The sequence below is a fragment of the Prinia subflava genome, chromosome 20, assembly GCF_021018805.1.
Source record: "Prinia subflava isolate CZ2003 ecotype Zambia chromosome 20, Cam_Psub_1.2, whole genome shotgun sequence".
NCBI classification, from domain to species: domain Eukaryota; kingdom Metazoa; phylum Chordata; class Aves; order Passeriformes; family Cisticolidae; genus Prinia; species Prinia subflava.
This window is the reverse complement of record NC_086266.1, coordinates 7,988,210-8,000,482: the sequence shown is the minus strand read 5'-3', so window position 1 is coordinate 8,000,482 and position 12,273 is coordinate 7,988,210. Positions and strand designations below refer to the sequence as shown.

The 12,273-nt window shown below is 53.2% G+C and overlaps 1 protein-coding gene across 1 annotated transcript; it reads right to left on the bottom strand.

Annotated features, from left to right (window-relative positions):
- Nucleotides 1–2,516: 2,516 nt before the first annotated feature.
- Nucleotides 2,517–12,080, bottom strand: NSDHL (NAD(P) dependent steroid dehydrogenase-like). Its single transcript, XM_063416785.1, has 8 exons — nt 11,992–12,080; nt 11,341–11,391; nt 8,587–8,748; nt 7,745–7,891; nt 6,666–6,794; nt 5,234–5,376; nt 4,652–4,754; nt 2,517–3,755 (listed from the first exon to the last, which is right to left on the bottom strand). The coding sequence occupies exons 2-8, from the start codon at nt 11,359–11,361 to the stop codon at nt 3,420–3,422; spliced, it is 1,041 nt and encodes a 346-aa protein (XP_063272855.1). The 5' UTR covers nt 11,362–11,391; nt 11,992–12,080; the 3' UTR covers nt 2,517–3,419.
- Between the last annotated feature and the right edge of the window lie 193 nt (nt 12,081–12,273).

Genomic DNA, 12,273 nt, shown 5'->3' with positions numbered 1-12,273 from the left:
GGGATGTCCTGGTGCTCCCTGGCACCAGCACCTTGGGGTACCAGGATGTACTGGGATAGAAAACCCCCCTTCCACAGCTTCCCCAAAAGCTGAGCTCAAGCCCTGCAGGGTGTCCTGGATCCCTGTCTGGAAATCCCCCAGTGCTTGCAGGGTGCAGATGTCACACTGCTCCCAAACCTCACTGAATCATGGGGTGGTTTGGCCTGGAAGGGACCTTAAAGCCCTTCTTGTTCCACCCCATGGGCAGGGACACCTTCCACCATCACAGACTGCTCCTAGCCCTGTCCAGCCTGGCCTTGGACCCCTCCTCGGTGCCTTTGTGCTCCCTGGACGTGCAGGGTCATTTCTGACCTGCTTTTATCCATTTCTCCTCTTATCTATTTCTGGTCATTACACCCAAGCCACCCTTTTTCCTCTCTGGAGGTGTGTCTGGACCAGGGCTTCTCCCACATTCCAAGGGCAAGAAGGAATTCCTTGGACAATCCTCCTGAGCAAGTTCCCTTTGCAATCTCTGCAAGAGGGGAACTGGGGTTTTGGTTACCTTAACTCCACCTGGAAAAGCACTTTTAATCTTCTCTCCCTTCCCTCCCTCTCCTTTCTCCACGAGAAGCAACAGAAGATCTCTCTTTATCTCTCCCACTGCCAAAACCAGTCTCAGGTCAGCAGAATTAGGAGCTGCAGCAAGGAAAAGCCAGGGAAGCAGAGAGAGGGAGATAAGGAGTTTGATGAGAGTGCTCCAGGGAGCTCTTTGAAGTCGTGGGGAGCTCCTGTTGGGTGTTACTGACAGGGACAGGCTGCACCTGCATCTGATCCTCCATGTCTGGAAGGAAAATTTGATCATGGCAACTGTGCTTCACAGCCTCTGCTTACTGACACACACAAAATACAGACTGGGAGCCACAAAAATCCCTGAATGGCTTGGGAGGGACCTCAAAGCCCACCCAGTGCCACCCCTGCCATGGCAGGGACACCTCCCACTGTCCCAGGCTGCTCCAAGCCCTGTCCAACCTGGCCTTGGACACTTCCAGGGGCAGCCACAGCTGCTCTGGGCACCCTGTGCCTGCCCACCCTCTCAATCTCCCACCTCACCCTTCCCTGTGTCCTACCCCTCCAGCCCTATAAATCATCCCTCTCCCTGTTCCTCTCGTGTTTCTCCATGTTTCCAGTTGGCTTCTCCAGGCCCTGCAAGGCCACAGTGAGATCACCCCAAAGCTTCTCCTCTCCAGGCTGAACCATCCCAATTCCCTCAGCCTTTCCTCCCAGCAGAGCTGCTCCATCCCTCTGGGTATCCTGGAGCCTCCCCTGGGCTCTCTCCACGTCCTCCCTGTGCTGAAGAGGTGGCACAAAAACACATCCAGGCAGGACACAACAGAAGGATCTCATCAGCTTCCCAAAAACCCAGAACGGGAATTCTGCAGATTGGAACTGGAAAATGAGAGGAGGAGGCTGGAGCAGGGCTGGGAGAGGCCGTGGGTTGAGCAGGGTTCTGCTGGGGTGTGGGCAGGGATGGAGGCACAGCCAGGCTCCAACACTCCCTGTTCACCTGTGCTTGGGAAACAGCCAGAGGAACCTGGAGCTCCCTGATTCTAGCGGGAGTGCCACAGCCCTGCCCGGGAGAGCCACAGCCCTGCCCTCAGTCCCTCGGTGCCAGCCTGGCCACTGCTCCCCAGCCAGCGAAGCTCAGGATCCCTTCCTGCCCTGCTGTGATCCAGCTGAGCTCAGCTTCCAGCACTTCCTCCTCCGGGAGCACCCTCAGTTCCCCTGCCAGGCTCCCAGGGACAGGGAGAGGAGTGACCCTGCCCTGGAACTGTGTCCAAGGATGACCACGGCAGTGTTTGGGATGGACTGGAGCTGCTGGGCTGGGAAATGCCATCTAGAGGCCGCAGGTGATGAGGTTATTTACCTCTGGTTTGGCTTCGGGAAATCCTGGATCCTTCCTCTTGAACCCAAGCCCGTTCCCTCCCTTGGGAGGGCAGAGTTATCCCTGCTCCCAGCAGCAATGCCCATCAGAGAGGTGGGAGCTGGCCCAAGCACCTGGCCAGAATTTGCTTCAACATCAAGCAAGGCCAAGGTTGGTAAAACCAGCTGTTAACCAGCAAATAAAAATTCCCAGGAAAAAAAGCCCAACTTTTTCTTTTTCCTCAGAAAACAGCCAGAAGTTAAAATAGAACCCATTTAATTGGGCTATAGCAGCACACTGAGGTTAAGGCTCCTTGTGGCTGAGGTTGTGGCTGCCCCTGGATCCCTGGCAGTGTCCAAGGCCAGGTTGGATAGGGCTTGGAGCAGCGTGGGACAGTGGAAGGTGTCCCTGGGGATGGAATGGGATGGGCTTTAAGGTCCCTCCTTACCCAAACCATCCCAAGATTCCATAATTCTGTGACTGAGGCACTTCCCATCCTTCTGAAATTTGAAACACCAGAACACCCAGGGAACCAGGGATTTGTACAGGGCAGAATTCCAGCTCTAACCTAAACCTCTCATTTAAAACCAAACCAGAACTGAAGTGCTTAGAAAGATTAGAAGGCAAAGAACATTTAATATACAAGTCACAGAAAATAGCTTGGGGACCATTGCTTTGTACCCAATTCCTTGTGGAAAAGAGGTTTTTTCATGGACTAGGTGGTCAGAGCACCAAAAATCCCTGTGAGCAGCACTGGCAGGGCAGGGAGGAGCTTGGTGCTGTGGGATCCTCCCAGCTCTGCAGACCTTGTGGGAAGGGAGCTGTGGTAAAACAGTGCTGGGGCTGCTGTCAGGCAGCTCCCAAAGATCTCTGTCCCCAAAAGGGAATCATTAACATCCTGTCTGTGCTGAGGGTGGACACAAAGCTGGAAATTCATCTCTGTGATTTATCTGGGCTCTTTTGGAACAGAAATCAATCCTGCATGGACAAAGGAGCACTCTCCTTATGGGTTCCTTCTGCTGCCTCAGGGAAAAGCCAAATCACCCCCTGATCATGGAGGGAAAACCCAAAGAGCCGTGATGAATTAAGAGACAGTGGAGAGCTCCTTTTTGGCACAGGGCTCTCCTGTGGAGAGCAAAGCCAAAGCCCAGAGGGGAGCCAGGCACGGGAAGTGTTTGTGACCCAGCTGCAGCCCTGGCAAGGGGTGGCTGCTGTCACCAGAGCAACAAAACACGGGACAAGGGTGGAGGGAGGGGAGCAGGAATGCTGGTGTGCCTGCTTGGGATTGAAGAGGGCACAGCAGGGTGTTTATTCACAGCCCAGAGAGTTCAGCAGCCGTTTCCAAACAAGAACTCACATCCAAGAAATGAACTGTCAGCACAGCTCCCACACGGGGAACGGCGAGGAGGAGGAGCAGAGAGTTCAGGAAAGCTCCTGGTTCCTGGGGCTGGTGACATCTGCTCCACGCTGAGCTGTCGGAACGATGGGAATCAGGCAGGAGAGGCCCCAGGCAGGGCTGTCAGGCCCGGGCCCGGCGCAGGCCAGGGTAGCTCTGCACTGTCCTGGCAATGGCCTCGTCCAGGCTGACCACGGGCCTGTAGCCCATGGCTCTCTTGGCCCTCTCGCAGCTGTAGTAGTGGAAGGTCCCAGCCAGGGCCACCCTCATGGGCGTGAAGGTGGCCTTGATGGTCACCAGGGGCCTGAGCAGGGCCAGCAGCAGGGACAGCAGCAGGGCCAGGTAATAGGCCAGCCAGTAGGGGATGTGGTACTTGGGAGGGTCGTAGTCCAGGCCGGTCAGGATCCGGGACATGAAGGTCCAGAAGGGAATTGGCTCATCGTTGGTGATGTGGAAGGCCTGGGGAGAGGCACAGGAGAAGCCAGAGGTTAAAATCAGGGTGGATTTCCCAGGTTTAGCTCTGTGATGGTTCCTCTCCTGCTGTGCTGAGGACATGATCCCCCTGACCTGGGCCAGAGCACATTGTCCTGACACACTGCTTTGCACTGCCCGCCTCTGCGTGCAGAGGGGGATCCCTGCTTTTCCAAGGAAACCAGCTACTTCCAGCAGTCCAGAGGCCAGGATTCCTCATAAATGTCAACCAAACTGGCTGCCCCAGCACAGAGCAGACAGGTTAAAACATCTGAGTGTGCCCAGAGCACAGTGGGACCAGGAAAAGCTGGAAAAGTTCCTCCTGTTCTGAACTGTGTCCCAAACACTTCTGTGTTTCCATGTGTGTCTCCTGGCTGCCCCCAGTTCTGCCTGGACTGCCCCTCACAAGCAGTTTTAGAAAAGGAAATTCCAGGATCTCCATCCAGCTCAGCCCAGGTGGCTGCACACAATGGGATGGGAACCTGGAGCTGCTCCCCTGCAGGATGGATGTCCAGGATACTCAGGAATCAGCATGGATCCCACAGCAGAGGCTGGGCATCCCTTCCCTTCCCTTCCCTTCCCTTCCCTTCCCTTCCCTTCCCTTCCCTTCCCTTCCCTTCCCTTCCCTTCCCTTCCCTTCCCTTCCCTTCCCTTCCCTTCCCTTCCCTTCCCTTCCCTTCCCTTCCCTTCCCTTCCCTTCCCTTCCCTTCCCTTCCCTTCCCTTCCCTTCCCTTCCCTTCCCTTCCCTTCCCTTCCCTTCCCTTCCCAAACCTTCCCTTCCCTTCCCTTCCCAAACCTTCCCTTCCCAAACCTTCCCTTCCCAAACCTTCCCTTCCCAAACCTTCCCTTCCCAAACCTTCCCTTCCCTTCCCCTCCCCTCTCACCTTCCCACACAGGGCAGAGCCTTTGTGCAGTTTTTCTGCAGCCAGGATGTGTCCGTGCACCACGTTCTCCACGTAGGTGAAATCCACCAAGTTCTTTCCATCCCTGCACACAGAAAAAGAATTCAGCCCCAAGGCAAGCTGGCTGAAAATCTGCTTGTGGCAAAAAGAAGGATTTCTACCAGGATAAATTCATCCCAAGCTTCCCCTTCTCCCACTTTCTGGTGCTGCAGTTTCAGGCCACACTTTAAGTATTTCATATTTAATAGGGATTTTAATTGCCAGAACCTCAAATACCACATGTAGTGTAAATTAACAGCAAGTAATCGGAGCTGTTTTACATTAATGGCACAGCTCTTTAACAGCTCCAGCCGTGCCAGCTTTCCTCATGGATATTCCTTAGGCATTATGGACACTCACCATGGCAGGGAGTGAGCCCCTAACACAGGATTTTCAAGGAAAAAAAATGGAAAGCGAAAAATAAAAGGAACAACACAACCGATTTCCTTTTGTTCCCTTCCAAAAGGGCTCTGTAGATCCAGCACTGACTTTGCACCAGCTCTGGAATGCCCGGGCCCTGCTCACCCAATGATGAACTTCATTTTGCCACTGCGAGCGGCCTGGATGAGGATGGGAACCAGCTGGGGGTCTCTGGGACCAAATATCCCGTGGGGACGGATGGCAGCAGTGCAGAAATTGTTGTCTGGGTCGTTTGCACTGAGCACCTCCTGCAGGGAAAGAGGAGAACTCAGCAATGCATCCCAGGATCACCACTGAAGGGGCTGGGCCTCCCCATCTCCTCGGGAAGGAACCAGTGGAGGAATCATGATCCCCTCCTGTCCTGCCAAGTGATCCTTCCTTTGTTCCCATCTCTTTTCCCAGTTCTCCTTGATAAGAAAGCCAGACAAAACCAGGTTTTTATGGTTAAGCAAATGATTTGACGAAGGAAGGGAAGGCTTTGCTTCTCTCATTTAACACCCCAGAAGCCAGAGGAGCTTTCCAAGCTCCTTCACTCCATGAACTCTGCACAAGCTGGAGCAAAGGAGGACACTCAGGAATTCCATTTCTGTCCCTCCCAGGGACATTCCCAGCCCAGCCCTCCTGGATCTGCCTCAGGAGGGGGTGATCCCATCTCCCTGGAGCTCCAGCAGCACATTCAGCAGCTCTGGAGCAGATTTCACTCTCCTGGGAGCTCCCAAACAACGTGTTCTGATCATTTCCAGCAGCTGCTGGAATTTCTATGGAGGAGGCACAGACAAAATCCTTTCAGTTTTCCCCGAAACAAAGCCATAATCACCAGCACTGGGGCTACCCCTGATTGCTGCTCCTCAGCTTCCCCTTCATCAGTTACTGCAAAGTGCTGGTGAAGGAACAGATGTTTTCACAATTAAAATTAATTAAGCTCTTGTGGAGGAAATTCCTTCCAGGCTCTCACACTGTCAGCATCAGACTCTCAATTCCTCTGGCACAAAAAGCAGAGATTCCTCCCACAGCTGAAATGCAAGCCATGGAAGATGCACCCCAAAAAGGTCTGTTGCCTTTGATTGTTATCCCATATTGAAAGCACAGATGCTGCAGCAGTGAGAACGTGAGAAGAGCAGACGTTGGTGGTGTGCAACTGTCCAAAGCACTGAACCCTCAGATGTCTGGATATCTCTTTTAACATTAATATTTTCAGTAATGCCCTGTGCCCCTTAGCTTAGGCCACATTCCCACCTCTTCTCCTCCTTCCTCAGCGCCTTTTTCACATTCCCAACTCTAAATTCAGGCTGAAAATCAGGAAAAGAAGCAGAGAAGACAAAAAGCTCCCCTGAGTGCTGTCAAACCAAAGCTGTGGCAGGTAAGAACTGGGATTATCCCGTGGCTCCTCCACAGCAGTGCCACCTCTGGAACCACCTCTGCAGAGCCACACAGGATTTCATTCAGCCTCTGGAGCAATTCATGCCACAGCTTGAATTTATTCTCTTTTTATTGAGTGAATACATCCAAAAATAACAATTTAACCATTGGCAAATACCTTCTCCTGCAGGATCTTGGTCTCTGTGTAGTAATCAATAGGTTTTTGTGCATAGGGGAGATCTTCTGAGCCATTTTTAATGTCTGTGCCCTCAAAAACTACACTGGCACTGCTGGTTAACACCAATTTCTGCAAGGGAGAGGGGAGAAAACAGTTGTTTAAAGCCTAAAACAAAAGGGTCATTATTTTAAAAGGCTGAGTAAAGATAGTAATGATAATAATAATATTTAACCAACTGATCCTACAGAAAATAACCAGACTCTAACAGAAGATTAATAGAAACTTCAGGTAAGAGAACTCCCCCTTTTTAATTCATTCTGTCCCATCCTTTAATGCCACCTAAAGGAGATTAAAACGTTCCAAAAAACACCCAAGGCAGTCAATCCAGGGGAAATATTTTCAGGAAAATCAGAGGTTTGGAACACTTAACCCATACCTGGTGTTTCAAAGAAAGATTTTTCTCATCTTGGCAATAACAGATCACAGTGGATTAAACAAGAAAGGAAACCTTGGATGTTTTTCTTTGGTGATTTAAATGAAATTAATATAATAAATAAATTTAAAATAAATTAAATAAATGAATTGAAATGAAAACTTATGGGTTATCAAAGTAATTTAAGGAGAAAATTCAGTCTCCAATTCTAGGCTGGCTTCCTCAGGCTCTTCCTTTCCTGGGCAAGTGACTTTCTAAACCAAATGACACTGAGATTACGGCACAAGTGTGTTCCTCCGCATTCCATGGTGAGGAATTCACCAGGAATAGATGCCATGAATATTCCCTGCTGCTGGAAAAGCCATCTCTGGGGCTGTCCCCTGATGAAAGCAGGAAAGAAGCCACTTGTGAGATGTTGTTCTCCCAGGTAGGACAGATTTTACCAGACGCTTTTGCATCACAATGTGGTTTTCTGTGAGTTGACACTAAGCAGGACACTCACGGAGTCTGTGTTCCACTGTTTTTCATGAATGAGTGGGAATTCAGTATCTCAGAGGCCTTTGTCCCACTCTCAGACAAGGCTGACGTTTGCCTGTGATGAAAACGTTCCAAAGTCCATCAGCCTCCAGGGCTTCTCCAGCCTCACCTGCACTCCAGCCTCTCTGCAGGCCTCAATGACTGCCTTGGTGCCCGTGACGTTCACCCTGTAGAACAGCTCCCTGTCGTCACTGGAAGGGGCTGGAGATGCACAGTGGAACACCACGGACACTCCCTGCAGGGCTGGCAGCAGAGCCTGCAGGAAACCACGGGGAAGGAGCAACAGCCATGAGGAAATCAGGAAGAAAGAATAGCAGGGAAATGAAACTGCTGTTTTTTACATGGAAACAGCTTTTTGTGTTTCCATGTTCCCTCCATAAAGGTGGGCAGCTGGAATGGGGTTATCATCCAGGACGTCCACAATGTCGTGTCCTCACCACACACATCACATCCTCTCCTCTTCCCAGAGAAACCCTGGGAGCTTCCCCAGAGCTGGAGACTCTCCAGGCTGGGCTCCCTGCAATTCCCAAGAGCAGGTACAAGGCTCAGGACTACCTGGAGCTGGGGCACTGAGGAAGCAGCAGGTGTAAAGTTCCCCCTGGCACTGGCTGAGTGCAGGTGACTGTCCCAAAGTCACCTCCCACACTGCTCACACAGTCCTTGGCCAGGGCTCCCCCTCATCCCGCCCTGACTGTTGGGAATATGAGCTGTGCCATCCTCAGGGAGCTGAGGAGAGCTGGGAGAGCCCCCTGCAATTAGCCCAGGGACTGTAATTACCCTGTGAATCTCAGCTAACAGTAATGCAAAGCACCAGGCACAAACCAGTCCTGCCCTTCCCAGCTTGCAGCAGAAGCCAGGCACCAGACACCAAATCTGTTTCCTTCAGAGGCTTCCAGGGAAAAGTGCAAGGCCTGCACTTGCCCTTGCTGACTGCAGCCCGTCCTTGCTCACCTCCTTGTCACACAGGTCCCCCAGGAAGAAGGTCACCTGCTGGCTCTCAAACCTCTGCTGGATGTCGAAGACGTTGACACTGTAGCCCCTGGCCAGCAGCTGCTCCACCATGTGCTGCCCCAGGAAGCCCGAGCCGCCGATCACAGCACAGCTCCTGCCAGCCTGCGGGGACAGGGACACCCTCCCTGGCACACAGCACAGCAGCAGCCCGGCCCGGGCTCCCCTGCACCCCGGGAGCTGTAGCTCTGCTCAGCTGCTGCACTGCAGAGATCTGCACTGGGACATCAGGGCTCTGCGCTGCCACAGCCAGTCGGGAGTGCAGGCACTCTGGTGGGATTCTGGAAGGACTCTGCCCCCTGCTCACAACCAAGAGGCTCAAGGAGGAGGGGAGAAAAAGAAGATTGGCCCCCATGAACTCTGCTTGGATAGCAAAGCAAACAGAATTTGGATGGAGCCTGCAAGAAAGATGGAGAGAGATTTAAAAGAGCATGGAGAGGCAGGACTCAGGGGATGGCTTCCACTGCCAGAGGGCAGGGATGGATGGGAGATTGGGCAGGAATTGTTCCCTGGGAGGGTGGGCAGGCCCTGGCACAGGGTGCCCAGAGCAGCTGTGGCTGCCCCTGGATCCCTGGCAGTGCCCAAGGCCAGGCTGGAGCAGCCTGGGACAGTGGGAGGTGTCCCTGCCATGGTAGGGGTGGAACTGGATCAGCTTTAGGGTCCCTCCCAACCCAGACCAGTCTGGGATTCTGGGATCATTCTGTGACCTGCTTCAGCCTCCCGGCACAGCTAATTCAGAACATTAAAACCATCACCACCATCAGAACCTGTGACACTCAGAGCCAAGAAAGCAACCAGGTAAAGGCAGGGCCTGTCCTTTTGAGCCACTAGTTCCTCCTTTCTGGTTTTTTTAAGCTTTGTAAACCAATGATGGGAGTCACTAATTAACAGATTTCAGTCTGGCCACTCATCTGACTGGACTGAGACCAAAGACCTCACTGCCAGCACAGAACATCCAGGCCCTGAGTCTGAGGGAGCTTTTACACAAAGAATGCTCTGTACTGGTTGCAAAGAGTTTTACTCCTGGTTGTGACACAACCCCCACCTCTGCAGGGATCTCTGAGGGAGCCTGAACCCCCTGGAGCCACACAAAGACAACGATTGTTCACAGCTCTTCAAGGGCCACATCCGTAAGCAAAGGTTCTCCTGCCAAGCTTTGGGTGATCCACAAGAGAAATTTGAGGAGTTCCCTGAGTTACATCAAAGCTGAACCAGTTATTTGGGATGGGCCACGCAAAGGAGAGTCTGGTCAGGGTCTGGAGCATAAATCCTGTGAGAAGCAGCTGGGAAAGGGGCTCAGCCTGGAGAAAAGGAGGCTCAGGGGGACCCTGTGGCTCTGCACAGCTCCTGACAGGAGGGGACAGCTGGGGGGGCCGGGCTCTGCTCCAGGGACAGGGACAGGAGGAGAGGGAACGGCCCCAGGCTGGGCCGGGGAGGCTCAGGTTGGATATTAAGGACAATTCCTGCATGGAAAGGGCTGTCCTGCCCTGGCATGAACTGTCCAGGGCAGTGGGGCAATCCCTGTCCCTGAAGGGATTTAAAGGCTGTGTGCATGTGGCACTTGGGGACAGGGGCAGTGGTGGCCTCGGCAGTGCTGGGGGAATGGTTGGGCTCCAAGATCTGAGAGGGCTTTTCCTTCCTCAGTGATTCCGTGATTCTCTGATTTTATGGCTTCAGACAAGGATGCAAATCTGGTGCAGGTTAAACACAGGAGAGGGAAGTTCAAACACAACAGCTCTTTAATTGGCTCAGGGGGACCCTGTGGCTCTGCACAGCTCCTGACAGGAGGGGACAGCCGGGGGGGCCGGGCTCTGCTCCAGGGACAGGGACAGGAGGAGAGGGAACGGCCCCAGGCTGGGCCAGGGAGGGGCAGGGTGGATATCTGGGGAAATTCCTTCACTGAAAGGGTGGCCAAGCCCTGAAGGGGCTGCCCAGGGAGGTTTGGAGTCCCCATCTCTGGAAGTGTTCACACAACGAGTGGATGTGGCATTTTTGGATGTGGTTTGGAGAAGATGAGGGGATTCAGTCAGAGGGGGAATGGCTGCTGAGGGGACAGAAACTGCTTCAGCTAGACCTCAAAGGCAGTTGCTCCCTTCCACTGACATTTCCCATCAGGCCCCTTCCACCTCACACCATTTTGGCATTCCCTGATCCCCGTGCACTCTCCAGGAACCACGAGCACCCAAACTGCTCTGAGATGTGCTTGAAGTGAAGTTTTACTGCAGCAGAATGCTGCCCTCTGCCTCTGAACCCCAGAGCACTGCAGAGGCTTCAAAGGAATCCCAGAATACCAGACTGCTTTGGGTTGGGAGGGATTTTAAAACTCATTTTATTCCACCCCTGCCATGGCAGGGACACCTTCCACTATCCCAGGTTACTCCAAGCCCCATCCAGCCTGGCCTTGGACACTTCCAGGGATCCAGGGGCAGCCACAATCATATATCATTTTATTAAAAACTCTCTGTAATTTGATATTGTACAGTATAATATTAATGGCAAGCCAAGTTACATGTCTATATTGATTTTAAGGTACGAATTCAAACTATCCAAATTATACCTTGGAAAATCACATTTTCTCCCAGAATTATCCTTAATGCAGGATCAGCCTCATGTCTTCCCTAGAGATGTGCAGAATATTTATGAATTTTTTTCTGCAAGACAAAACTCCCCAAAGCACCATTTGAGGCCCCAACTCACCGATCTGAGGTGTGTGGCCATGGCTTGGATGAGGCACTGTCCACCAGAATCCTTGAGAAAAGGAAGAATATTCTTTTATTCCCAATAAAATAACACATTTCTAATTACAGAAATCAGGGTTTGAGGTCATTATGCTGAAGAAGGATGAAGCGAGGGAGTTAATTCTCCCTGTTCTTCCAAACAAAAACAGCGACTGCAGGTGCTGGCCTGGCTCTTTGGCACTGATTTTTCTGAAAGCCCTTCGAAATTCCAAGGAAAAAGCCAAGAAGAGGCGGGACTGATGCTTGTCCACCTGGAGCACCGAGCTGGTTTAAAGCAGGGGCACAGGCTGATCCCCCTCCAGCTGTTCCCTCTTCCACCCCCGATCCCTCAGCACCTCACCCCTCCCTAAAATGCCCTTTATGAACTGCTGCACCTCCAGTTTCCCCACCAGCTCTTTCAGCCCCATCCCAGAGCCCCCCATCCTTCTCCCCACGGCCTTCAGGACCTCACCCACAGCCGCCAGGTCCCTCCCCACAGCGCCAGGACCTCCTCCCCTGATCCCAGCTCCTTCCCCACAGCCCCCAGGACCCTTCCACATTCCCCCAGGGCCTTTCTCACGGGCTCTCCGCCCTGTCCCCCAGCCCCAGCCGCTCCCGCTGTCCCCAGCACCTCTTCCCGCTGCCAGGACCCTCCCGAGCCCCTCACGCCGCCGCCGCCACTGCCCGCTGGGAGCGCCGGCCGCGCCCCGGCCACCCCCCTTGCGGCTCTTCACCAATCAGCGCCGCGCTTTCCCATCAGACCACGCCCACCCCACCCCTTCCCGCCTCTTTCCCTGGGGCGAGCATCGCGCCAGTCCGTTTTAGCTCGCTGATTGGTCCAACCCCTCAACACTCCGGCCAATCGCGTTGAAGAAAGGAGGAGATTCTCCCACGCGCTCATTCACCTTTGGCT